The 25,849-nt window shown below is 40.0% G+C and overlaps 4 protein-coding genes across 7 annotated transcripts; 2 read left to right on the top strand and 2 right to left on the bottom strand.

Annotated features, from left to right (window-relative positions):
- Positions 1–35: 35 nt before the first annotated feature.
- Positions 36–11,666, bottom strand: arel1 (apoptosis resistant E3 ubiquitin protein ligase 1). Of its 2 annotated transcripts, none has more exons than XM_026355052.1 (22): positions 11,618–11,666; positions 10,506–10,729; positions 9,836–10,004; positions 8,273–8,493; positions 7,463–7,534; positions 6,937–7,163; positions 6,513–6,750; positions 6,234–6,403; positions 5,840–6,020; positions 5,432–5,676; positions 5,241–5,318; positions 5,009–5,150; positions 4,800–4,921; positions 4,592–4,667; positions 4,387–4,496; positions 4,122–4,301; positions 3,855–3,980; positions 3,315–3,444; positions 3,148–3,206; positions 2,976–3,065; positions 2,722–2,897; positions 36–2,305 (listed from the first exon to the last, which is right to left on the bottom strand). In XM_026355052.1, the coding sequence occupies exons 2-22, from the start codon at positions 10,651–10,653 to the stop codon at positions 2,203–2,205; spliced, it is 3,063 nt and encodes a 1,020-aa protein (XP_026210837.1). In that variant the 5' UTR covers positions 10,654–10,729; positions 11,618–11,666; the 3' UTR covers positions 36–2,202. The 2 variants fall into 2 exon arrangements, with proteins under 2 accessions (XP_026210837.1, XP_026210838.1); XM_026355053.1 differs by having other exon boundaries at positions 11,567–11,654.
- Positions 11,667–11,682: 16 nt separating this feature from the next.
- Positions 11,683–14,390, top strand: fcf1 (FCF1 rRNA-processing protein). The gene is made up of 8 exons (XM_026355054.1): positions 11,683–11,754; positions 12,247–12,311; positions 12,448–12,519; positions 12,608–12,756; positions 12,854–12,926; positions 13,014–13,101; positions 13,985–14,079; positions 14,170–14,390. Exons 1-8 carry the CDS (start codon positions 11,752–11,754, stop codon positions 14,216–14,218), a joined length of 594 nt encoding a protein of 197 aa, XP_026210839.1. The 5' UTR covers positions 11,683–11,751; the 3' UTR covers positions 14,219–14,390.
- A 373-nt stretch (positions 14,391–14,763) lies between these two features.
- Positions 14,764–19,810, top strand: vash1 (vasohibin 1). Of its 3 annotated transcripts, none has more exons than XM_026353656.1 (8): positions 14,764–14,948; positions 15,428–15,678; positions 16,106–16,194; positions 16,363–16,419; positions 16,806–16,880; positions 17,112–17,493; positions 18,064–18,173; positions 18,382–19,810. In XM_026353656.1, exons 1-8 carry the CDS (start codon positions 14,894–14,896, stop codon positions 18,452–18,454), a joined length of 1,092 nt encoding a protein of 363 aa, XP_026209441.1. In that variant the 5' UTR covers positions 14,764–14,893; the 3' UTR covers positions 18,455–19,810. The 3 variants fall into 3 exon arrangements, with proteins under 3 accessions (XP_026209441.1, XP_026209439.1, XP_026209440.1); XM_026353654.1 differs by having other exon boundaries at positions 14,764–14,967; positions 15,322–15,678; XM_026353655.1 differs by having other exon boundaries at positions 14,764–14,967; positions 15,257–15,678.
- A 97-nt stretch (positions 19,811–19,907) lies between these two features.
- Positions 19,908–25,774, bottom strand: angel1 (angel homolog 1 (Drosophila)). Its single transcript, XM_026356913.1, has 10 exons — positions 25,684–25,774; positions 24,409–25,203; positions 24,037–24,272; positions 23,869–23,938; positions 23,344–23,786; positions 23,041–23,182; positions 22,824–22,934; positions 22,697–22,730; positions 21,393–21,556; positions 19,908–21,304 (listed from the first exon to the last, which is right to left on the bottom strand). Exons 1-10 carry the CDS (start codon positions 25,772–25,774, stop codon positions 21,135–21,137), a joined length of 2,256 nt encoding a protein of 751 aa, XP_026212698.1. The 3' UTR covers positions 19,908–21,134.
- Between the last annotated feature and the right edge of the window lie 75 nt (positions 25,775–25,849).

Raw genomic sequence — 25,849 nt, 5'->3', positions numbered from 1 at the left:
TATGATGCACAAGAAGTGAGATGTAGTTGTAAGAATTTAGTTCATCATTTTTATTCCCATAATCAAAGGACCTGCAGCGCAGAAAATCTCAAACATCCATAAGCAGAGGCTTTCCATTAAAAAAAGTAAAAGGAAAAAGTTCCCCAGCTTCAAAGTCATAGGCAAATATTTCACAATATCTACATTGGTAAAAGTGACACTGACTCCAGAAACCATCGTAACATAAAACAGAGTAGTAGATGCTCGTAAAAAAAACAAAACATTAAAGAAGAACATAAAAGTACAGGACAGACGTCATTCGCATTTGTTTATAATGGACATGTCATCTGTTGGAACTTCAACAAACACATCTTCAACTACTTGTACTTTCAGATAAATATGATATCAGCCATTGGTATTGTTACTGAAAACACACCCTTAATGAAAAACTGTTGTCCTCAGTAACTCAGGTCAACATTGCACAACCCAAATCACAAAAAAAAAAAAAGCAAACACAAACCTAAGAACCCTTTTATAAACCTGTGAAACACTGTGAAAACAAACGCTCATCAAAATCCTACTGTAATGGATCAACAGATTCAATAAAGCGAAATTTGGATCCGTTGATCCAATACGTCCCAACATGAAGTGATTAACGCCTACTGGAAAACGGAGAAAACTGTGCCGTTCAACTGGTCCAGTCTCTTAACTTTTATGGTGGACTGTGACAACAATATGAGGAATGGAGGTCTCTTACAGAGTGCTCTGTGGGGAACATGAAGATATTCAAATCACAATACTGTTAAGAATAATGCATTTTCTTTTTAAGTTTCAACATGACTTCTCCCAAATGTTTTACAGATACTTTGACTGGCAGCACACACTATTACAAAATGGCTAATGAACATGTAAACTCTGAAACGGGAATGGCTACACAATAACGCATCAAAAACTAACACAACCAAGAAAACTATTTTGTTGGCTCCAGATATTCGAAAACACTAACAGAAGTTAGAAAGAAATATTGTTTATAATAATGAAGATGAAAAACGAAGGGCAAAATCGGCAAAGATATAGTTCTTTAGTTTGCTGAGAATGTGGAATAATATGGCTAAAGGTTGCACAGTCAAAGTTTGAAGGAGGCAACTATAAGCAAACTGTGTGTACATGCCATACATGTGCATAAACACATACACGTGAGGATGCATAGGTGGCATAGGAATTTCTGAGGTAAACCCATAAAAGGCTGTAAATGAGAAAAGTGAAATGCATACAGCATATATAACAAAAGGTTTGCTATATATGGGCTCTCCACAACGTCCGAGCAACACCCGCATCCACGGTGACCTTGTGGTCGTAACTACTATGTATTATTGTTGATTATGTTCCTCTCGCCTCTACACCTCCCTGGATACAATCAGAGGCAAAGGGCATGAATAAGGCAGGTTATAAAACACAACAAAACATTTACTGCTCCAGCCAGTTTTAACAGTATGGGTCAACACAAGACATAATAAGTTAAAAACATACATAAACAATAGAAATTACTTGGCTCCTTTTAAAACACATTCTTCTCTTAAAGGAAAAAAAAAAGCTTATAGAAATTATATAAAGTCTCAATCCATCAAATGTGCAACAATAAAGAAATCCCTTCTTAAATGACAAATGAAAAAAGGACCAAGATGAAACCTTATGTATACACACTAGTATGTACAAGTATTGGAAAAAAGAAGTGATATTATATATTTACATACACACATCAGTCCCTGATCGATTAAGGCCAAAGTGCTGTAGATGCACGCATCACCCACATCATGTGTAGGCTGCTGTTGCACTTAAGTGTTCCTCAGTTTGCAAAATGCAAAAAAAGCAGTTATACAGTAATACTCAAGGCCTTTGCTCTAGCATCATTTCTCTTTCAAACATATAAAACTAAGCAAACTTTAAGCATTAAGAAATAAAACAAGCCCAAACTTCACCTTTTTCAGTAGTCTGTGGTTTCCTTTTTTTTTTTTTTTAAACAAAAGCAAGATATTTTATTTACATACTGTAGAACTGGAGTCCCAATTTCAAGTCCCGATTCCAGTTCACCAGTTCAGCCTTTTAGAAGTTCCAGTAATTCCCCCTCATCCTGAGAGAGTATTTATAGGGAGTCTGGGTTATTCTTTGACAAGAAGCCCAAATATTAAATGCAAACGGATACAGGGAACAGTGATGGGACAGTTAGAGCATGCCAAAGCCCTCACTGCCCTCACTGATGGCCAGCTTCAGCATCTTGTGCAGCTCCTCGTAGGAGTCGTAGGTGGGGAGGCACAGCTGGTTGAAACTAGACAGAAAAGTATCACAGAAAGTCAGCTAATGCCTCAACTGAGCTAGAAGCATAGATATCGGGAAGACAGATGGAAATTTTATACAATTCATATACACACACTCTTCAAATGAGAAGCTTAGGGAGCAAGTTAAAAATTAAAAGCAGCTGGTAAACAACAAAAAAATGGCTAGCTTCAATCCTCCCCAAAAACTATTAAAAACACATCATTAAGTCAAACTGTTTCTCTTATTTACAAGTTATACCGTTACAACAAATAAACACACTTTTATGAGTTAATAGAACCCAAGAAATGCAGCATTTATGTTAAAACTAGACAACGCAGCATTTTTTTAAAAAATTAAAATGCAGTATTACAAATACTGCACACAGCCTTTTCCTCTTAGTACATCTGTCTGCATTTTCCTACTCACCAGGTGTGTGCAGTGGGCAAGGTGCTATGTGTTGGGGCAGCGATAATCTGGAAAGAGGGGCAAAGAGTGTTGAATCCCCCAGGAGGAAGCTGAGAGGAGCCAGTAGTGAACTGCAGCAGACGAGCCAGCTCCTCCTGTGTGAAGCTGGACACCACGGCCCAGAACCACTTCATTACCTGTGATGACAGAAAATCAACAGTCCCATCAGTGCCCGGCTGTAAAGAAGAAATGGAAACCGACTTTCCACTACATACTTTTTCTCTGAAGTGCCACGATCCTCCAACAATGACAGCGTGGGCTTTGAAGTCTTGTACATTTATATCACCGGTGCCACACATCAGCAGCTGAAAAGATTAAGAAGGCAATGTCATAATTATCAAGTGGCGTTGTAAACGTCAGGAAGGTTTTTATTATAAACACACATACCTCCAACTCATTCTCATCAAATATGGCAAGCAGGTTTTCTGGAACCAGTTCATTTAGACCTGTGATGAGGATCAGGAAATTGCACTGATTAATGGCACATTAGCAAAGATTTAAAATTACATGAATTGGCAAAAGATGGCAGACTGCAGCTGTGCTGGGTTCCTCACCTTTCAGGAAGTGTTCCACCTCATCTCTCACCTGGCTGGCGAGCCTGTACTGGGCCAGTAGGTTGAGATAATGCATCTTGTTTTCATTGGTAACAGCGATCTGGGCTCCCCCTGATATCAGCTCCACAACCTGCATGTGGCAGGATATAAAATGTCAGACAAATGACAAACATAAAACAGCACCCAACAAGCACACGAATGAGCAATTATAATTATAATATTATTATAATAACATTTTTATAAATTCCATTTGATGCAGTAACATATGTGTCTAATTAAAAAAGACTAAACTGAGTGAACATGGGGAGTTAAACATCCAGTTACCTAATGGAATTGAACAACAAAGTTTAAAAAGGGTCAGTGGATGACAGGCTCTTCTTGTCCACCGTTATGTAAACTCATCCCTCCCCCTTGTTTAAGAGAAACTAGATGCTTGCCAAACAAGCAATATGGTTTCTTTTGTTTAGTTTATTGCTCCTATCGTCTGTGAAATTACATCAGAGATAAAAGGGGAGATTCCTTTCCAAAGTGTTGCCTCACCTTCTCCAGCTGTCCTGACTTGCTGTACTTCTCCTCTGCAAACACCAGGTCCATTTCACTCACGTCATTATTTAGGATGAAACAGACTTTAGTTTTGTAGAACTCCTGGTCGTCTTTCTCAAAGTACTGAGAGTGGAAAATAAATTTGTTTTTTTAAATAAACATGGTATTTCACTTTCACAAAAAGCGACTGGGTCGGTTCTAGATTTCCAGCTCAGACATAAAACAAAAAAGTATTTTTCTGTAAAAGGGAATGGTGTCTTATACCTTATAGTTCATTCTAAGGCCAATAATCTGGGCCAAGAAGGAACGTGTAAAGCGAGCTCGGACTAGCTGTTTGTAGGCCCCACCCAGTGCAGACTCGTACAGGCACTTCCCTACGACCCGACCTGCAAACTCATACATCTTAAGACGCAAATGGGGCGGTCGGTCAGCATTTGGGTGCACCTAGAAAATAGAGATGAGTGCTCACTTAGTTCTTAAACTTATGTATGTAGTAAGCATCCGTAAATTGTTAACAGGACTAACTTACAAGACCCTGGTTGTTATCACTGAAGCGGGTAAACAGCTGGTTGGAGGTGTCAAAGAGTGTCTTACAAATCAGCTCAAACCACTCCCTGCGAGGCCCTCCCCAGTCCAGAGCTGCAGAGAAATGTCAAGAGTTTTAGCAAAATTCTCTACTAGTGTGATTTACAAGCCCTGAAGTGCACTTAGTTATATTTAGATTTTCTGTTTACCTTCCTCATCCTGAAACACGACCTCAAAGTTCTTACTCCAGTCTGACACTGAGAAGTTTCTTGTAGCCTTCAAGGACTGACAGCAATAGGGACAGATAAATGAGAGACAAAATCATTGCTGGGGTCATATGGTCGTTATGGTTACATGTCTATTTTTGTAATGCACAGCTTATGAAACAACTTTGTGATACATTAAAGCTGCACTCACTGAATCTAAGATGGCGTGTCGAGTGATTTTTAGGCAGGTTTTGGTGCGAGGTCTCTTGGAGTGGATGTGCCTGAGTTCTCGTTGAAAAAAGTTCACCTTGTCTTGAAATGTTTCAGAGCCACCTGTGAAAAATAATATGGAATTACTGCTACATGGCTCCACAAAGGACAGCATCTCTCTAAGTGCAGCTCAAAGTAAAATGAACCAACCAATGTTCTTGTGAAGGAAGCGAATGAAGGTGGCAGCCATGATATTTCTGTCTTTGCAGCTGAGCTCCACGGGAGGCTGTATCCCATCATCCACCACTAGAGTTAGGTACTTGTGGACTGGGTCAGGACCATAATAGGTAAACTGATAACAGAGGAGAACATGACAGTAAAGCTGTCAAACCAAATCAAAGCTTCCAGGGTTTTCGGACATCAGTCTAGACGTCAGTCTTACCTTCGTTCCTGGACATACTCGAAAGGTATAAAGGCGCCACGGAATAATTTTCAGGTAGAACTCCTTCACGGATAGTTGCTGTTATACATGAAAGTCAAAACTGACTTAATTTAATTATCAATTATTCAAATACCCAAACATGAAAGCTCACACACACACACAAAAATCATACTAATATGCTTGCGGTGTACCTTTGGCGATATGTAACAGTAGATCTTTTTTGGTTTCTTGACCTTCTCAGGTTGTCCCTCCACAGGAGAGTCATGCTCATCCTCCTCTTCTCCCATGGAAGGCCTCCGCTGGGGGGCCAGCAAAGAGGAGGCTGGCAATTGCCATGAAGAACTGCTGTAGTTCCCACTGCTGTAAAGGTATGCCTCAAAGTAGATACTTATGCCTGGAGTGGACACATTTTTTTCCACACAGGCCTTCTCATTCTCTGCAAAATGCAATGAAAATATAAAATGAAAAATAGGTTAACTAAGCTGAAAGAGCAAATCCCCCATATCAATTACGTACATTAAAGGTAATTAAAACATTATAATGTAATGCATTGCATTAATAATCTAGTTCTTTTTCTTTAGTTTGTAGAAGAGGCTCACCACTGAGAACAATAATGTCAAATTCCCCGTTGCTGAGCGGTTGGTCCTTGTAGGAAATGCAAGCCCTGAAACAGCCCGTCTTCCTCACAATGAGTCTCAGCAGAACCTGGCACTGCTGCTTGTTGAGTGTAACTGACCTACTGTAGTAGTCCTCCACACTGTCATCATCCACAGTGCCCAGCTGGAAAGAACAGAAGAACACAAATGAATCCCAGCTCAGACTTTTGGAAACAATTCCAACAGCCAATAGAACTATAGCATTGGTAAAGCTAGTGAATGTGGATTTTTACTGCTTAAAATGAAATGCTGGCTTTCATTATTATAGTCAGAACCAATAAATAAATCTTCAAATTGAAGTAAAATGTATGATAGAAAAGGGGATCTGTTCCCTTACAGAGTGCACATGAACACTGTAGTTGGCTTCATCTGAGAGAGAAGTGGAGTTACTGGTGGGGTTCCCATACTCGTCCCTAGGCTCAATCTGCAATGTGTGCTGCTGACCATTTGTTAGCACCAGGGTGGAGAAATGGTAGGCTATCTTGGTTTTGGATGGGACAACTGTACCTGAAGTGAACAAAACAACAGCAAAACACCTTGTCAGCAATACAAACTTGTCAAATCAGTAATTATACACAGCAAAATATGCAAAACATATACTGTACATTAGTAATACCTGGCTGGAATATCTTGTAATAGGGGCTGTAGGCTACATTGAGGCCACCGAGCTTGACAGCAACCTCATAGCGTCCGGCTTTGCGCACTGTGAAGGCCACTTTGACTACATTGGATTCTGGTTCTTGCAGAACCTCCTGTGTAACAGGGATGTCCAGAGCCAATTCAATGTGAGTGATGTTGACCCTCAGACCCACAGGCCGATGGGCTGGAAAAGGCTGACCATTCTTGTAGAAGAGCTGAGAAGAAAGTGGTACAAAAGGAAGATGATTTAATACAAAGAAACTGACCAGACCAATTTTTGACTGATAAAAACTACGTTTTATCAGTCAAAAATTCTTAACACTGGATGCATAAGTCACTTCTAAGAGAATAATTTAGAGGTACAGTACATCACTAGCTTCAACACAGAAATTAGTTATTACCTGGACCCGGAAGCTCATAGTTTGTCCCACTTCCTGTGGTTCCTTCCAGTCCCATGACACCTTGCAGGAGCGTGGGTCCAGGTAATTGCCCCGAACATAGTCGTAGATGCTGCGGTCGCCACGTCGCCCTGGGTCCTCATTCTGCAGGAAACTGACCACTCTCGCTGCAAGCTCACAGAGGAACTTGATGGTAAAGACAAACGCTATGATGGAAACAGTAATTCCACCTGCCATAAGAAGGGAAGAAGTATAAGAGACAGTTGCTGGAATATGTGTTTGTAATAAATGCAAAAATCATAAAAATAGGAGGAGTAGTTGAGAAAATGAGCAAAGATTTTAATCTGACCAAGGTTTATGAGACAGAAATTTCACAACAAATCCTCGGCTGCAAGATAGTAAAACCTATGAGTAAGATTGGTAGTACCACGTCACAGTTAAAGTATGCGCTTGCATGAAGAGTAACAACAAGATGCAACCTTTGGACCATTCATTTCAGCCCAACACGAATGGCTAACACTAGACTCACCAATCACGTAAAACATGAGGTCCCTTATCAAGAAGCACAGCGCCACAGTACAGCCAAATATAAGTGCTCCCGCTGAAAAGACAATTGGACATTGTAAACAATGAATAATTAAAAATGAAGACAAATAAAATGTTTTGTTCCCAGTCTGCAGGTTCAGGTTTGATGGCCATAATTTATTTTCTTTTTAAAGCCAAAGTAGTTGCATGGGACTCAAAAATGAATCTGCCCTATTCCACCCAGCCTCTTTTCTTAACCACGCTCAGCCAGATTCTACCCCAATGTTTACCTTTGTAAGTAGAATAAACAAGAATGCTGCAAAATAATCATTAAATAATTAATAATTATTAATTGATTGGTCAAGTATTGTTCAAAAACCTTTAGAAGGTAATATCTGAACAGCTACCAGTCAAGGTCACAAATTCTTTGACAGCACCTCTCCACATTAAGTATTTTTCAAAACCTATCAGAAAAAAACTTTTAAACTGCACCTTTAGGATATTGTTTTATAGACTGCAGCATAACTTTCAAACAATCTGTCAATTACCAAATAGAATTGTGTCTTAACTTTAATTTGTATAAAAATAAACAAAGACAGAAAAAATACATGTAGAGCTGTGAACGAGATGAAGCAACACAGAAATTCTCTTTTACAACACTTGAGCTACATTCAATGGGCTTTGACTATCGTGAGCACTTAGCAATACAAAGCTATTGTGTTTACACATCATACCTAAATGCCTCTCGACACTCTGAAGCTGTGAAAAGCAAGCCAAATAAATCCATTCAGTGGCTGAAAAAGACCAACCTTACCAATTGACCACTTCTCATTCAGACGCCTCTCGGCAAGGCTGTGCACTAGCCGGATCTCGTACTCTTGGTCACGACTCTCCCTGGAAGTCTGGAGGATCTTTATGCCTGTAGACAGCTTTATGTAGTCTTCGTAGTAGTAGCCCCAAGGAGCTAGAGACAGGTGTAGCTGACTGTCAAGCTGAGCCAGATCATCCAGATTCATACAACCTAATGTCTTCAGTCTGCCGTAGAAAACAAAAGTGAAAGTTAAGTAAAAATATTTAGAGTTAAATATAATTCCAGAATAGAAATACAACTCTACAGTCACTGCTAAGCATTACTCAAAATCTTTTGAGAAAGACTGCCAACTTAGGTGGACAGGACACACTGTTGAAAACACTAAACAAACACTAACTTGTGTAAAACTTTGTACAGGAGCAACTTCAATCTTATCAGCTAAACTCTGTAGTGAGATTGTGTGGCATGTTGTATCTAGCCTTACACAAGGTTTTATTACAGGGAAAGGTCGACAGAGGGGAAATGCTTCAATGATACGTGGCGTTAACCATTCTAAACAAAACATAATTTCCCATTGTAAAAGGTACCACTGAAACATTGGGCATTTGTCATTTAATACTTATATTATATACTATTATTACCTAATACCTGATAGTATGCATTTAACCTCCTATAATGCGATTATCATGGACAAAATGAAGTTAGCACTAAATATGATCTTGTTGGAAACAATCTAAAGTATTTGACAATGCTTTCTCAAGCCATTCAAAAAATGAATTCCAGTATGACACTCCACCCTTAATTACAAAATGAATTCTGTAAGGTGACAACATGAAAACTTATTTTGGATTAGGTTTACCAGATTCTGCATAATCAACTTTTCCATTTAGCAAACAACTTAATGCAAAGATCTTCTGTTTCTACAGCTCCTACAAAATGTGGGTAAAAACGTTTCTTTTTTTTTTTCAGGTTGCACTGAATCACGACAGTGGAAGCAATGATACAGTCTCACTCATGACCTTCAGAGAAATGTGACACTGCATCTTTTTAAAAAATCTTTGACAGTTTTCCTTACAAACATGATACTTTGTATTTCTTAAGCATGGTTGGTCATTAGAAACATTACAACAGACTTTTCAAAAAGAGGGTCGGGATGAACAAACAGCTGAAAGCTACTTATCATAGCCAGATTTGAGTGCAACAATGCACACACAAACGTCTGCATTGCTGCAGGGTCTCACACTACCCAGTCCCTACAGAATATTTTTTACTGCAGTGACCCTCTGAAACACTGCAGCCTCCACAGCTCAGTGTCAGCAAACTTAGCTAACCACATATCGAGAGGCTGCCCTCAAGTGGAAGTAAATCAATAGAGCATTTGCTAACCAGGATAAAAAGAAATCCATAACCACATTAACAATTTATGATTTTAAACAACACACAACTAACACACAAACTATGCAGGAAAACTTATATTTATGCAATTTCAAAAAGAGATAGTTAAAAAAATGGAAAGTTGCTAAAATGTTTGGAGGATTAGTGTACACGTTAAAGTTAAGACCTTACATATGGTAATAGTGCTCCAAGTTCTGGGAGCAAAGCCACTCCTGTAAGGCAAAGTTACGGAGCAGCTGGATGTGGGCCTCTGCAATCTCTCTCCAGCGTTTCTGTTCCTTCACCACCTCTTCCAGACGACTAAGTACGCTCAAGCTCAGTTCCTCCAGAGTCTGTACATCTGGACAACACATGAACAACATATAAAAATCTCAATGTAGATACCGATCAGCAACTCAGCATGAGAAAATATGCTGTTGTCTCTGTTGTAGTGTGTGCTACAAAAAAGCACAAATAGGCTTAAATATTCATACAAATCCAGAAACAAGCATTGACTTATAGTCAGATGTCACTTGCATTTCATAAGCCTGAATATTGTGTAATAAAGCTGAACAATGACCAAAACAATACAATCCATTTCTGAAGTAATCAAAGCACAAATCCACTAAAACATGACACTTGACACAATTTCTGCAGAAATACAGATAGGTGCTGTGTGTAGGTGCATTATCCATCCTAACCAGGAAGCATTTAATTTTTGGCAAAAATAACCTATCTTGCAAAAGGTTTCTTATGTATATCATTGATTTTATATATGCTTAACTCATCCTGGATAAGACCATCAACCTAACGTCTGTGCTGTTTAGTAAATCTCAAATGAAAACATCTATAACCCACTGACCTTCAAATAAGTGCCTGTACTGAGAGAGGCTATGTCCTTGGAGCCATTCCTCAATTTGACTTTCTTTGCCTTTCTTCCAGCGCACTTCCCAGAAGAAAATCCACGACACTGTACAGAAGAGGAAGGTCAGGAAGAAGCGGCGGTCCATCAGACCATCTTTCAGCCTTCACTTAGACTCCTCCGTTCTCAAAAGAAAACTGCCATGCACCAGATAGTCACGTCTCCTGTGATGAAAGACAAAACTACTGAGTCTCAAAAGAGCTGGACCAAAACATATAAAAAGTTAAGATTTTCCATAAACATTCTTATGGTGAGCATTGACTAAACAGATGGGGATGATTAATGATTAAAGGGCATTAACTGTAAACTACTGTGCCAGAAAATCATGAATATTTAAGTGCCACCTCGGATAAAGTGTTGTCTGATAGGAGAATAACATTACATGCTATCCAAAGCATTGAAATATGCATGAACAACTTGGCTAAAAATGGTTACAAAACTCTACCCAACCTCTGTTAACCGGGACAAACTATCACAGTCAAAGTAACCAGGTCGATTACAATCTAATTAAACTCTAAATCCCATCCAACGATAACCGTCCAGATGATGGTGTCAGTGATAATGATCAGCTGTCCAGGCGTGCTCACTGAAGTGTCAAAATGTTTCCAAATGTCCTTCACTACAACTGGCATATACAATCACACAGGTTAGCTAGATAATTCTGCCAGAACAGCTTGAGTAAAGTTCGCCTGGCAGTGGTTTGAAGGGCGTTTGAAAAGAACATTAAACGCCGGGTGTGAAACACAAAGCTGCAATATCGTGCTAGTGCACTGACACCTGGAGAGCTGTGCACAGCTAAAGGCTAATGTTAGGGTTTGTTAGCATCGCACTGACAAACTGCTATAGTAGCATTAGCGACAGCACAACAATGACAACAGCTAGCTAAGTTAGCCAACAAAAGCAGCAGTAATGTCAGAACGCTCCCCGCCAACCTATCAAGATGAACTTCACCACACGTTAACATAACACCATTTGCAACAGCACGGCTACACAAAGCAAACCTGTAAATGTGATTTTTTTTCTTAATCTGCGCCATTAGCCACTGTATCTACCTTCGTCTGATGGGCATTAGCTTAGCGACCGGAAAATGCTCAGAAAACGTGTCGATTTTTGATTGCGTCACCAGTAGTCGCATCGGTACACGAGGAGAGGGTGAAGCTGCTGAGATCGGTCTAAAATCTAAAACATGGTATGTAATTTCAGGCTGTGTTACGGTAACACAGCAACTATCTTTATAAGTATGGGTTGAAAAAGTATGTTATTTGTATAATTAAATAGCCTTTGTTGGTTTTTGATAGGTAAAAAAAACTGAGCTAGGATGGCTAGCCAAATGCTAAGCTGTGTTGTAACGTTAAGGTTCCTTAGCTTCAGCTGCTAAAAGTGGTTATCTGTAAATTTTAATTTACTTATTACAGACTGAACAGCTTGGTCTGATCATTTACAAACATAGTAAGAACTGTAACACTAAACACTGAACTCACAGTTTGGAAATAGAGTCCAAACTGTGTTGACTGAATTGCTTCAGTGTGTGTCACTTGATCATGTTTATAATCAACTTTTTAACCCTTTTTTCTTTAATATTTTAAGCTGTGGGACACACAGTTGATCGATTGAATCCTTTATAAAAGGCCTGTCAAGATTGTTTCAAGCAACATCTGTGTTTTCATTTATTTTAATGTAGGGGAAGCAGAAAACAAAGAAGTTTGCAGCAATGAAGAGAATGATCAATCTGAAGGATCAAAGATTGTAAGTTCTGGCTAGTTTTTAATAATTGTTTGCTGTTGTCTAGTCAAAGCCATCCATCAAAACAAAGCGATTACAAGTGTTATTGAAATTGTCATGATGTGTACAAGCTTTGTAACTACTGTTGTCGGTTTTGTAGAAAAGAAAAAGACCGGGCCAAAGCAAAAGAGAAAAAGAAGAAAGATCCGTCACAACTTAAGGAGAGAGAAGTGTAAGGTTGACAGCTCAAAAACTTGAATTTAAATCCAAAATAGTGGTTTTGGCTCACTGGCTTGTTTTGCTTTTGTTTTTGTTCACAGGACAAAGTACCCATCATGCCTTTTCTTCCAGTACAATACTCAGCTTGGTCCACCATATCACATTCTAGTTGACACCAATTTTATCAACTTCTCCATCAAAGCCAAGCTGGACATTGTTCAGTCTATGATGGATTGTCTCTATGCCAAATGTAAGCACAATGGCTAACTTTGTTTTGAAACATATTTCTTATATAATGATGTTTTGATGTGTGAAAGTTTAATAACACAGTAATTTCAAAATTTCAGGTATCCCATATATCACAGACTGTGTGATGGCCGAGATAGAAAAACTTGGAATGAAATACAGAGTTGCCCTCAGGTATAAGATGCTGGAGCTAAAATATGAAACCTGTTTATTTTGTTAAAAATGATTGGTCATTACAATATAGCTTGTTTGTTTTTGCAGGATAGCCAAGGATCCAAGATTTGAACGTCTGCCGTGCACACACAAGGGAACATATGCTGATGACTGTTTAGTTCAAAGGGTAACACAGGTAATATATTTTAATGTACAGTTGTAGCCATGTGTACATGCAATAGATGTCAGTATTAACTTAACGGTGAGTTAACGAATATGCTGTATTAGAAACATCTAGTATCCGATAACAGCCAAGCATTCTGACACAACAGTTTAAAGTCCATAACATGGTAGTGTATAATATAAAATGAAAAATACCAAAATAGCTTCACTGTTCACTAGGAAAACAGTAAACACCATAAGGAAAATTTGGTGATTATCATAACATAGAATGATGCTTCCTCATTTTGAATCAAGTCTTCCCGGAGTCTGACTAAGACTGGAACTAACTCAAAGTGCCCTGTGGAAGTCTAAATAAGAGCCGCCCCATTTAAAAATAAAATTCTTTTTCGTTTGTCCACTGTGTCTGCCTGTCAGTGTAGTCTGCCACACAAGGCAAAAACAACACAGTCAGGAAACATCATGTGTCTTCTGTTATTACAGAGTTTAAATCTGTGATGTGTCCAACATAAGTCAGAGGTAGAGGAGAAATCTGATTACTTACAGCTGCATGTAGACCCAGATTTACAGTAACCTGGTTATTTTAGTTCCCTAACCCATGTTACCTGAGGACCACATGTCAATGCAGTTTGTATCAACAGAGAAAGTACAGTTAGGAAGTACACTGAAGAAATTAATGTAGTAAATACACAGATTTCACAAAAAAACAAGAGTAAAATAGCAGCAAGTCTAATGGTTAGCTTTATGCCAGTGGTAGTGGCTAACAGTATCGGCATTATTAACTCAAACCAACAGCTTTTTGAACAATACATATTTTGTCAACATAGTGGATAAATGCACAGTATGTCCTGTAACACTGTGTAAGGACGGACATCAATTACATAAATGTATTCCCACAGCACAAGTGTTACATACTGGCTACAGTGGACAGAGATCTAAAGAGAAGAGTCAGGAAGATTCCTGGAGTACCCATCATGTACATCTCAAACCACAGGTAACATTAATTTATTGAATCTTTTTCTGTTTGTGTATATTTCATGTCTTAAATACATGTCCTTATGTATGTATATCTTTTTTCATGCAGGTACAATATTGAACGGATGCCGGATGACTATGGTGCACCAAGATTTTAATATTTCAGTGACTGAGCTGGACGTGTAAATAGACTGAATTTTCCTGTTTAGTATTAATTTTCTTTTTATGCATAGCAGTTGTTTGATTTGGAGAGGATGGGGTGTGTTTGATTTAACTAAAATTCACTTTTGTTTAAAAACATTTTGTTTTTGTATGAATAAAAAAATTGCTGCAGTGAATATTGTTTTTAGTCTCCATCCAAATATACAGAGGCACGTTGTATGAGAAAATGGTGTGGGGAAAATAACCTATAGTAAGTGTTGCTTCATAAATTACACCGTTGAGAGGCCCAACAGCTCCTAAATGTTGCTACAGAGTAAACATATGTAAAATTGGTGATCAACTAAAGCAAATCTTTCTCATTTAACTAAACACTCAAACAGAAATAAAACAGTACATTTATTGGTACTTCATACATAAGCTCCTAACACATGAATGCATAATGGGTACATGTCACCTTACGAAGAGCACCTGAACGCAGCATTCGTTACGACTGAGATCATCCGCCAAGATTGGCGCATGCGCAGCAGGCGGACGTCTGGGAGTGTCTGAGCCGCTCGTTGGACGTGAATCCATCCCGCAAGACACTGAAGCCAAGAGGAGCATCTGCGTGAACAATGAACCGGCAGCACTGGGTGGAAATCATTTTGGTGAAACGGACATGAACTGGACGTATGATCCGTGTCGTGTTGGGATTGTGCAAGAGCAGTGGTTTACTGGAAATCTGTGGTGTGAATGACCTCTAACGGTAGTGGGAATTAGTCATTTCTAATACTTGTCTGCAGAGTCAGTCCTCTTATACAGACATAGATAGTGTTGCATTGGCGGGTTTGTGTTTGCTTGATGATGGCCATTCATATGATCACCATTAAAATCACCTCGGTGTCTTAATTTTATTTATAAATATGATTATTGATTATCTTGTAGTCACATTTGTACTACACAGGCCGTTCTTTATTCAAAACAAATAGGACATTTTTTGTAATTCAGTTATTGAATGCTGCCTCCTCTTCCCCTGCTTCCACTATTTACAACAGATAACCTTTACATTCAAGACACTGCTGCACTGACTTTTTCTTTGTTTGTGACATTGGTGGCATAGGCTGCTGGATGTCATGAGCTGGCCATCTGTTGTGGTAACCTACTTAAACCTGCAAGCAGATTAAGCAGTGAAAGGATCCAAGGCATCCAAGACATTTCTGTGCCAGGACTGTGTTGGCTTCCAGGTGGAGGAGTGATGCTGAGGGCCACTGTTGGCTCGGTGGAGGAGAGAGATGAGGAGCAGGAGGATGAAGGCGAAGAAGAACTGAGGGATGGAGGGGTGCCTTTTTACATTAACAGAGGAGGCTTCCCAGTGGATGAGGAGACGTGGGAGAGGATGTGGCGCCATGTGGCCCGAATCCATCCCAATGGTGAAGATTTGGGGAAGGAGATCCGGGGCGCCACTGACCTGCCCAAGGTAAAGTTGTAGGATATGGTAAATGCTATTTGGTTTATCTGTTGCAGCGGACTGTAGATGATGGAAATAACTGGAAGAGTCACTCTGCCTTTCACACTGTCCATGTGGAACTTACACATATATGGAGAAACAATTTACACCCAAGTGTTACAGTGTTACTACGCTGATGCACAGACTGATAGAAATAGATCCATCCAGATGATGATGAGATTTTCCGATGATCCTGAAAACTACACTTTACACACTCACACTTTAATGTTTGAGACGCAGAAGAATGTTATTTTTAATTCACTAGTCATGAGAACGATTAGGATACTTACACCATTAGTTGTAGTGAACAGAGAGGACAAGACCACATTCTCCAGCTGAAGTGAATACTGGGATTGTATAATGGTAATACAGTTGTTTTGGATGCTCTGCCCCATAGATTCCAATACCGAGTGTGCCTACATACCAACCTACCACCACTATCCCACAACGCCTGGAAGCCATACAGAAATACATCAGGGAATTGCAGTATCCTTTAACGAAGTTGATATAACTGGCAGGTTGTAACCAAAACACAGATCACAGAGTGTATCCATAGTTTACTGACTGTCTTCTCCTCACTGCATAAGGCAGAGTGTTTTCCCAGAGCAGTCCCACGTTGCTGTCTTATGGCATGACCTTAACTGTATCCCACAGGTACAATCACACAGGAACACAGTTTTTTGAAATTAAGAAGAGCCGGCCTCTTACTGCGTGAGTAAACTTTCCTTTTGATCACCAGCATTAGTCAAGTACAGGTTTACAGCAGCAGTGACAGTGTGTGTTGATTTCCTATTGTTTGGCCTGTGCTGCTGATGCCTTACACATACAGATCGGCTGTATCTCTAGTTTACCCCAGGGCTTTGTGAGTGGGAACTAATGTCAATCAACAGAGGCCAGAACACTCTCTTCCTGACCCTGCTTTATTAAATTTAGTAGCACAGATTTTATTTCCCTGGCTCATGGAAAATGTTTTTGTTTGACTCTGTGAAATCAATAAGAGTGTGTTCATGTGATTTGTAGTGTCACCAGCGTGCCAGTGTCTCCTCACACAGAACTACATGTAAAGCGGTTCTCTCTTGTTCATCTGCCCTGCACAGGTTGATGGACATCGCTAAGGAGATGACACGGGAGGCTCTGCCAATCAAATGTCTGGAGGCGGTGATCCTCGGGATGTATCTTTACAGAAGCAGATCGTTTTAAAACATTATGGAAACATTTCAAGTCAGCAGTATTTGTACATTTAATGGCTCGAATGATTTATAGCACACAGCATGATGTTGTGTGCACCTAAATATTGGGGCTGCTATAAACACATAATGAATGTCAATAAAATCCAGTGGTGATAAATTGTGTTATCTAATATTTCCTAGATTATAATAGCATTTCTTTGACCTCTGGAGCAGTTACCTCACCAACAACATACCAGGTGTGGAGCGCTTCCCCCTCAGCTTTAAGTCTCAGTTCTCAGGGAACCACTTCTACCACATTGTGCTGGGAGTTCACAGCGGGGGACGCTTCGGTGCGCTGGGCATGAGCCGGAGAGAGGACCTCATGTTCAAGCCCCTCGACTTCCGAACACTGATGGACCTGGTGCAGGAATTTGACGGAGCCTACAGGGGCTACAGGCACACTCTGCGCAAGGTTAAGATTGGCCAGTACGTGTCCCATGACCCACACAGCGTGGAGCAGATAGAATGGAAGCACTCCATACTAGACGTAGACAAGCTGACCAAGGAGGAGCTGCGGAAGGAGCTGGACAGACACACTCGAGACATGAGGCTGAAGGTACAGTGCAGAAGTAGAAAAGATGTTTAATATTCATGAAGTGAGTAACAGTTAAGATGCAGATGGCAGAAGCAGAGAATTCATGTATTTGCATGTTCAGCTTTAGCTTCACATTCTTTTGTGCATCTAAAAAGAAATTCATTTTTATTGAAGTGTTAAAACTGTTGCAGCTCTTGCAGGACTTAAGACGGTGATGACTAATATGGTTTGTCCTCAGCAGATGGACTGTGCTCCGTAATTAGATTTCTCTTTGACATGCTGTTTCTTCATGCACAGTGACAATGAGTTGACCTGCCATTTGAGAAGTGATTTCTTTCAAACGATGCTGTCTCATCACCTCTCACTCTAATATAATGAAGGCAGCCTTGATGTTTCATAAAACTAATGTGATGGGCTTGACTCTGCTGTGCTGCACTTCACGCATGGCTGGCTCAATGTCAACATCAATGGCTAATATCTTAAAGTACATCACATTAAAGACGTGGACAGATTCCAGCTACTGACATGTAGAACTCGCCTGAGTAAAGATTCTAATTCAAATGTTCTTTTGTGTAAATCTTGTTTTTGCAGATAGGAAAGCCTGTACCTCCCTCTCCCACAAAAGACAGGAGAAACAGCATGGGTTCACCCCACAGGGGACCGAGCAGCCCCATACGCAGGCTCAGCCGCGTTGAGAGACGGTATGATTAATCATGTGCTCTGGATAATTTAGTTCTTCTTCTAAAAATACAGGCACTACAGCCAATGTGAAGTCTTTGTACTCACTGGAAAATATTTGGACTACAGATGTCTCATGATCTAAGGAGAAGTAGTTAATGAATGAGTCACAGTTTCCTTCATATATGAATAATATTCATTGTCTTATGTTGTATTTTCGTGTTGTTGCAGTCCCTCTGGAGAGAAGAAGGTTTTGGAACCAAAATCATCCGCGGACCTGAATGGATACCAGATTCGTGTCTGAATACGAATTTTAGTTTGCTTGTGAACTTTTAAGGTATCACATGTGTGTCACTGATGGCCAATTATTTACTCCAAGGCTTCATTCTTTTTATACATTGGCCTATTCACAGGATGCAGTGCTGAATAGGTCACCAGCAACATTTTCTCCCAAAACAAACGCCTCATTCAGCTTCCCTATGTCTATGTTGTAAGGGGGCTTTTTATGGAGCAGTTACTGTGTAAAGTAATTGGTGCTGGCAGTGTACCCAAATTATAAAAATGGGTCAAAGGTGCAGTGATTTGTAAACATTTTTAAGTAACTGCAGAGTTTTGCTAAGTGTACACAACGTGAAATATGACGCTTTCCTGAAGCTGTAGAGACAACCACTCAGTGTAAATGTGCTACTGGACATATCATAGGTTTTTGTGGTGTTACTGTTCAACAGAAGCTCTTAAAGCTCATCTGCAATCTGTATCGTCGTACTGTAAGTGTTCAAATACATGTAATGTAATTATCAATCCACTTAGGCTCTGCTGGGCAGCAAATGCTTGTGTAGTGACTAGTTTGCAAAACCACTACCCTCGTGCCTTGTATGAAAATTCAAAGAAAAGAAAAAACACATTTTATATCTAATGGCCTCACCAAACACAAAGCAGTGCAATCTCTGCTCTTCCAAATTACTATAAAGTATAAATCGACAGTAAATAGCATGTTGAGCACTCCATCTATATTATCCCTTAGTGAGAATATGGGACACAATACATTTATTTATCCAAGTGTAAGAAGGCATCTGTTGATAATAATATGAGTCATTCTGGTTAAAAGTTTATTCAAATTTAAGATTTTTGCATAAACCAAGTCTGTCAAGTCTTAATGATGACCAAGTAGATGATGGACATTATCTGAATTTAATGGCAATGTCAAGTAATGACAAGCAAGTTTATACGTACTGTATAACTGCTTGATATACACATTATTTCTAACTTTCATTTGTAGCACCTTTATCCAATATTTCACTTGCCTTACGTGGTATCCAAGCAGTTGACTTCCATTTAAACAAAGGTGTAAAATATGTTTGTTTACAGCACTTTTATCTGCATTTTGTATTTTTTTAATGGAAATGTTGTCATTTTATACTTCCTTCAGTGTTGGTGATCACCAGTAGGCCACTTTATATTAACCATGCACCATTTTGAATATGTTGCCACAGCCAGGATTTAAATGTGTAAAGTAGATGCTGTTCATTTTCATTTAACTGTTCTGTAACACAACAGTTTTGTACCACAAGACTGTCGATTAACAGTATCACAAAAAAGGCTCACTATGATTGTGGCTATACAATTTCATTGTTTTGTCATAATATGGATTTGAAATAATAAAACCATGGTTATTTCCTTACTTTTTACATTTACAGTTTTTGCCCCCCCAAAAAAAGAGCCAATATCATGCAGGGAATGGCACCAGGTTTTTAATCAACCAGTAGTTCAAACCTAGATCAGGATGTTCCCAGCTAAAGGGCAGCTTTTGGCACCAACAGCAGACAGAACTATAAACACTACCACTGCTGGGTTTATACTAAGGAAACAATGGTAACAACTCTAGAGAAGTATAAACCTCAGACTAAAAAGTGGGACAGTTTCAAGCTTTGCGATTTGAGGAGATCTCTGCAGCTAACAAGAGTTGTGTTGAAGTCCTTGATGAATTATGAAAAGACAGAAGTCACAAGAAGAACACATTCTTATCTTCTAGTAGATTTCTAATGTCAAACACCTTTTCCTCCATTGTTTCTAAGACTAGAAAAAACTAAATATATATTTAATGTTCTTGCATGCACTTGATGGCACTGCACAAATTAAGATATGCCTGTTGATTCCTCCGTACATTAAACTGTTTCCATTTTGACTGCATACTGCACTGTATAATACAAACATATTTACAGGGTCGGGGAAACACTGTAAATATGTAACCGTTCTGTAGCCAAAACGCACACACACACACACACAGCTCCCTTACTGAACTCCATCATGCATGAACACTCCACTATCTACATGAATTATTTATTCATCCATCAACCAGACACTAACTAACAGACATACAGACGTCTTTGCCTCAACAAACCGAGTGCCCTAATGTAGAGGGATGGGAGAGGCAGAGCCAACATTCAGGTCACAGTCTCAGTGCATAATACACACTTGCGGACACATTTATCTAACTCATTTAATCATAAAACCAGACGGGAACTATTCTTATTCAAATCTGGAGGCATGCTTTGTGCTTTCTGTGTGTTAAAGAGCAAAAACCACAAAGGAATCACAAATTAATGGAAAATTTTTTTTTTACCAATTGAAAAAAAAAAAAACATATTTACAACAGCAAAATGAACAAGTCCCTGTATTGTCACACCTGTAATAATGAAAGAAATCTGTTTTTAAAATGAAATATTACAGCATCATCAATAAGAGTCATCATAACTTAGCCACAGCTCTGCATCATTTATCTGATGAAAACCATGTGGAAGAGACTGAATCCACTGATTGTCCTGGCTCTTTTGAACAAAAACAAACTTCTATTTAGTTAGAAAATCATGTTGCCAGGAGTGACTAATGGTATTCATACTAATAAAAACAAAAACCAATTGTGTAGAGACCCAAATTATTTGAACGGAAATATGTTTTATCCTTTGACGTCTGTCTCACTGAGTTCACATAGTGTTATCATGCAACAAGTCCAGCTGGAATTTGGCCACAAGACTGAGGTGGTCAGAGGGAAATTCGTGATTGGGAAGGCCATTCATTGCCCATAAGACGTCCTCTGACATGAGGGACAGACGGCCTGTCAGCTTTAGACCTCTGCTTAGAAAGTCACCCCCAGCTAAGGAAAAGAAAATACAAAATGCCACATAAGATACATACGATACTAAATATCAAATGGTTTCCTGCTTTGTGACATATCCCCATACCTTTTGGATCGCAGGTTAAGGGGCGCCTTGGGGAGTAGAAGATGTAATCAACGGTGGCTCCCCCATCAGCATTCAGGGTTGTGACTTCTGAACTGCCAGAGCCTTGAAGGATGTGTTTATAGACCGACTCTAGGTCTAATCGATGACTGATCATGTGTTTGAAACTGTGACACAAATGAAAAACGTCAGATCTGATTTCTACTTAATTAAACTTGCTCTGTACATCATACATTTAGTGTGATGAGACGGAGCTGAATGTAGAATTCGTATTTATTGAATATGTAATGTTTTTAATGTTTGCTGTGTTCAGTTGTCATCTGATGCTACAGTACATAAAGTGGCCAAAATAAGTATTACATTACAATAAAATACTTTTTTTGTTCATTAAACACATGTCAAGTGCAGCTATTCACATGACATTAAGACCAGTCACTGATATTAACATAGCTAACTTGATAATTAAAGAAGTCCAATCAATAAAAAAAGTTCATGAAGTTGTTTTGGAACCCGTTGAAAGGTCCGTCTGGGGCTTTAATTTCTAATATGTCCAACCATGCCACATTGTTCCAGTAATCTCTAAGCTTTTCCAAATGTTGCATGGCAATGTAATAAACTTAAAGCAAGGTTCAATATGTCTTTTCTTACGGGTGATGGAGCCTATTGTTTTTTCTTGACAACTGCACCTGCTTCTTTCAGGTCTTTCTAAAACTCTTTCACCGTGTCCTTGGATCTTGGGATACACCGCAAATTTTGTTACTGCCCAGTCAGACATTTTATGGAGGAGCTGGTGGTGATGTTTCTACCACGTTTCAGATAATGGCTCCAATGGTGCTTTTGGAAACATTGAGAGTTGAGAAAACCTGTGCCATTGCTGTGTTTCTCAACAATCTTGTTGAAAAGGTCTCGGTCTTTGTGTTGACAGCTTGGTAACTGGCTAACCCTTTTTGAAAGTTTCTAACCACATGCACTCACCCAGCCAAATCCTAATTAGCACTAATTAGAGGAGGCACCTGGTTCACTTCTTTTTCTTACTGCCTGTTCAGAACTTTCCCTTTGCCATTTAAATTTAATACCCGTAACATTTTGTATTGATTGCAATGTTCTTATTCCGTTAGCTATGTTGCCTCACTGAGTTCATACCAAAGCCTGGTCTTAATTTTATGTGATGAGGTGCACTGGAAATACATTTGATGAAAAAAATGTGTTGAACACGTATTTGTACGACTGCAATTATGAAAGGAATAAAAAGCAGTAGCAGTTGGCCCTACAAATGGCATATATGACTGCATTACTGGGTGACTGACCTTTTGTCATAAGGCGGGTTTCCTCTTGAGGCATCTGTGCACAGCAGCAAGAACCACAGGTTTACAACATTAGAGTAAGTATATTCGCAATAGTGCAACTTGCAGTTTCTGTATCGTTGTGCTGTACCTGGTGTGTTGTCAGTCACTCCTGGGATCAGCTTCAGGTCTTGAGAACGCACGCATGCAGCTGGACAGTAGCGCAGCTGCAGCATAAAATCATGGCTGTACTGACATTTCCCTATAGAGAAAGTACAAATACAGGGTATGAAGTGCATTGAGATACTGAAACCCACAAGACTGAACCTCAGATTAACAGTGGGCAGGAAGCAATCTCCAACACTTGCCTGAATTCTGACTGGGGCTCTCAAACATGTCATTGACAGCAGTGTACTGGCAATTGTCAGTGATTCCAAGAGCGCTGGGCCACAGGGGAGCAAACAGTCTGTGACAATAGGGTTTGTATGACAGGTCCTCTTGACCTGATACCTGATTGGAAATGATAAACATAATGTGAATACGTACATTACACTACATGGTTAAAGAGGCAACTGCAGAGAGCATCATGACAGAAAGTAAAGCTGAAGCAGCTACATAATACAGCAGCCATTAATTAGAGTCAGCTGTTATTCGCAGAGTCTGACTCTCACCATCCATGCTGGTAAACCCTGGTAGTAGAGCTCCCCGGTGGTGATCAGCTGGTACAAAGGCATCTGTGGGACAGAGTTAAAATCTCCACAGAAAATAACATTACAGTGTTCACCTTTGACCTTACAGGACTTTACCATGCAGTCTATCTCTGCAAGCATTATGGCTAACTGAGCCAGCTTTATATCACCCCTCCTAGGGTTGAACAGCAGGTGGGTGTTGGCAACACAGAGCGGTGTGCCCTTCACCTTGACCTTGGAACCCTGGGTGACTAATGGTTGTAGAAGCAAAACAACGCCCACATTGTGCCGGTCCAGCAGTTCTGTCTCGGGCTTGAAGAACTCCAGCTGGGTGAGTGAAACCTCAGAGAAGTAACTGCTACGATAGCAAGTGGCACAGCCATCTGTCTTTGTCCCTGTGCGCCGTTTGTACACACAGGTGTAGCCTGAACAACATGAAGACAATATATTTAATGTCTTTGTCACAATATCCCCTAACATGACTGTTCACCGTCCCGACATACCTACCCATCTGAGAGAGGACTGGATGTAGTTGGTCACTGTAGTGGTTCTCTTGAACTTCTTGGAGACATAAAATCTACAAAGAAAATATAAACAACTCATAAGCAGACACTTAAGATTAGATTTCAAATGCAGTTAGATTAAATTTCAGAAAATAGGCTATAACTGACTAACATCTGGTGCCCATTTTTTTATTTCTTCTATGAGGAGGATGTAGCGGAAGCTCCAGTCCAGCACCTCCTTGGGGCTGTGTCTGTATAGCTCCTGGTTGGCCTCTAGTAGGTCCTGGGCAAGGATATTGTAAGACATGACAGTGAAGTTTATTGTGGCCTTTGTGAATGGGAAAGGTATCAAGGAAGCCTCTGCAGCAGTGGTGCTATCATCCAGCTCCTCCCATATTCTCCATGTTACTGAGTGGAAGACACAAACATTTATTAATTTTTCAAGATTAACAGACATAAAACTCCCAGGAGGTTTAGAGAAATGACATTCCAGCAGAAAACAAATCTAAAAATGTTCTTCTTAGGAAAGACGTCACATTCTCACCCTCAAATGGCAATGTCTGCTCTAATGGGGGGTAATAGCTCACAGCAGGGAACTGCCACAGTGGGCAGTGCACTTCTTCTGCCAGGCCAGGGCCGACAGGGAAGTGCCAGCCATCTTGTGCACTGTGTTGCCCACTGATCTGAGCATCAGAGAAGAGGGAGGAAAATACCATCTCAGAAGTGCTTGCCCAGTCTTGCATGCCATCAGGTGTAGGAGCTGCATATTCATCCCAGCACTCAGTTATTAGAGTTGGAGTCTCTGACACTTCTATGTTTTGTACATTTACGTGTTCCTTTGACTGATTGGAGGTTTCTTGTACGCCATCCTCTGTTTTCAGGCACATTAACTGCGCAGTCAATGCTTGCTCTGAACCGGTGATCTCAACTGCTGTGTATTGCTTCTTATGAAGCACCTCACGTTGGATAGTGATTTCCTCCACTTCTTGCTTCAGGGTTTCTGTGCGTTCTTTTTGCTGATGATCTCTCATCATTGCTTCTCTCTCCCTGACTGCAGATTGCCCCTCACTTGTCTCAGCAGCAGCCGTCTCCTTTGTTTTTTCATGCACGGCAGTCATCAGATGCTCTTTATCCGTATCATGGGTTGCATTGTCTTCTTTTTCTGGATTTGGTTCTTTCATCCTTTCTTTCGTTTCTCCTTCTGTTTCACTGCTTGGGCTAAGCCACTGATCCAGCAGGGTTGTTTGACACTGAGTAAAGCTCTTAGTTGTGACAGCACCACCATCCCACACTGCTGTGCCATCAGCCACTGCAGGAGGGAGACCCTTGATTGAGGCTTCTGTAAGAAAACAGCAATGCATTCTTACCAAGCTAATATACTTCAGTTTGACTGACTTTAAGAAAAATACAGACATAACAACCAGTGCTGGATGCAACACATCTATTGACACCACACAGCAACACAGCCCAACGCCCTGACGTCACAGGGCTGCGTCAAAAGCGTAAAAACAGGTGCTAGCTAACACACGTTGCCACAAGCTAAAGTTAACATAACTGCAATAACAAACAGCTCTGCGCTAAATGTTAAATATTAAAAATATACACTTTACTGCCCATTGAATACACTGGGAAATACAAGGCAGATTTTGTTTGTGATTGTTGTGAAACACAACAACTTTAAATCACTGACCTAGTTCGGCAAACAAATGTCAACACCTACTGCCGAACCGAACTAATGTTACACTGCTAGCTCTCAAACAGCTGCTCATTTTTGATTTAAGCCAAAGCTGACACTCTGCAAACGTGCTATGACTTTTACCTGAGGGTCGACCGGCCAGGTGCCGTGAGAAAGGGTAGAGAGCATAAAATAACAAGCTGCCAATCATGTTTCTCGTGTGAGCTCCGCGCATGCGCGTCAAATGTCAGCGGTGGGATCAGTTTACATGATGTGGAAATGATCAGAATGATAAATGCTATAAAATATT

The sequence above is a fragment of the Anabas testudineus genome, chromosome 12, assembly GCF_900324465.2.
Source record: "Anabas testudineus chromosome 12, fAnaTes1.2, whole genome shotgun sequence".
Taxonomy (NCBI): Eukaryota; Metazoa; Chordata; class Actinopteri; order Anabantiformes; family Anabantidae; genus Anabas; species Anabas testudineus.
Note: the sequence above shows the minus strand (reverse complement) of the source record. Positions and strands in the feature narration are given on the sequence as shown.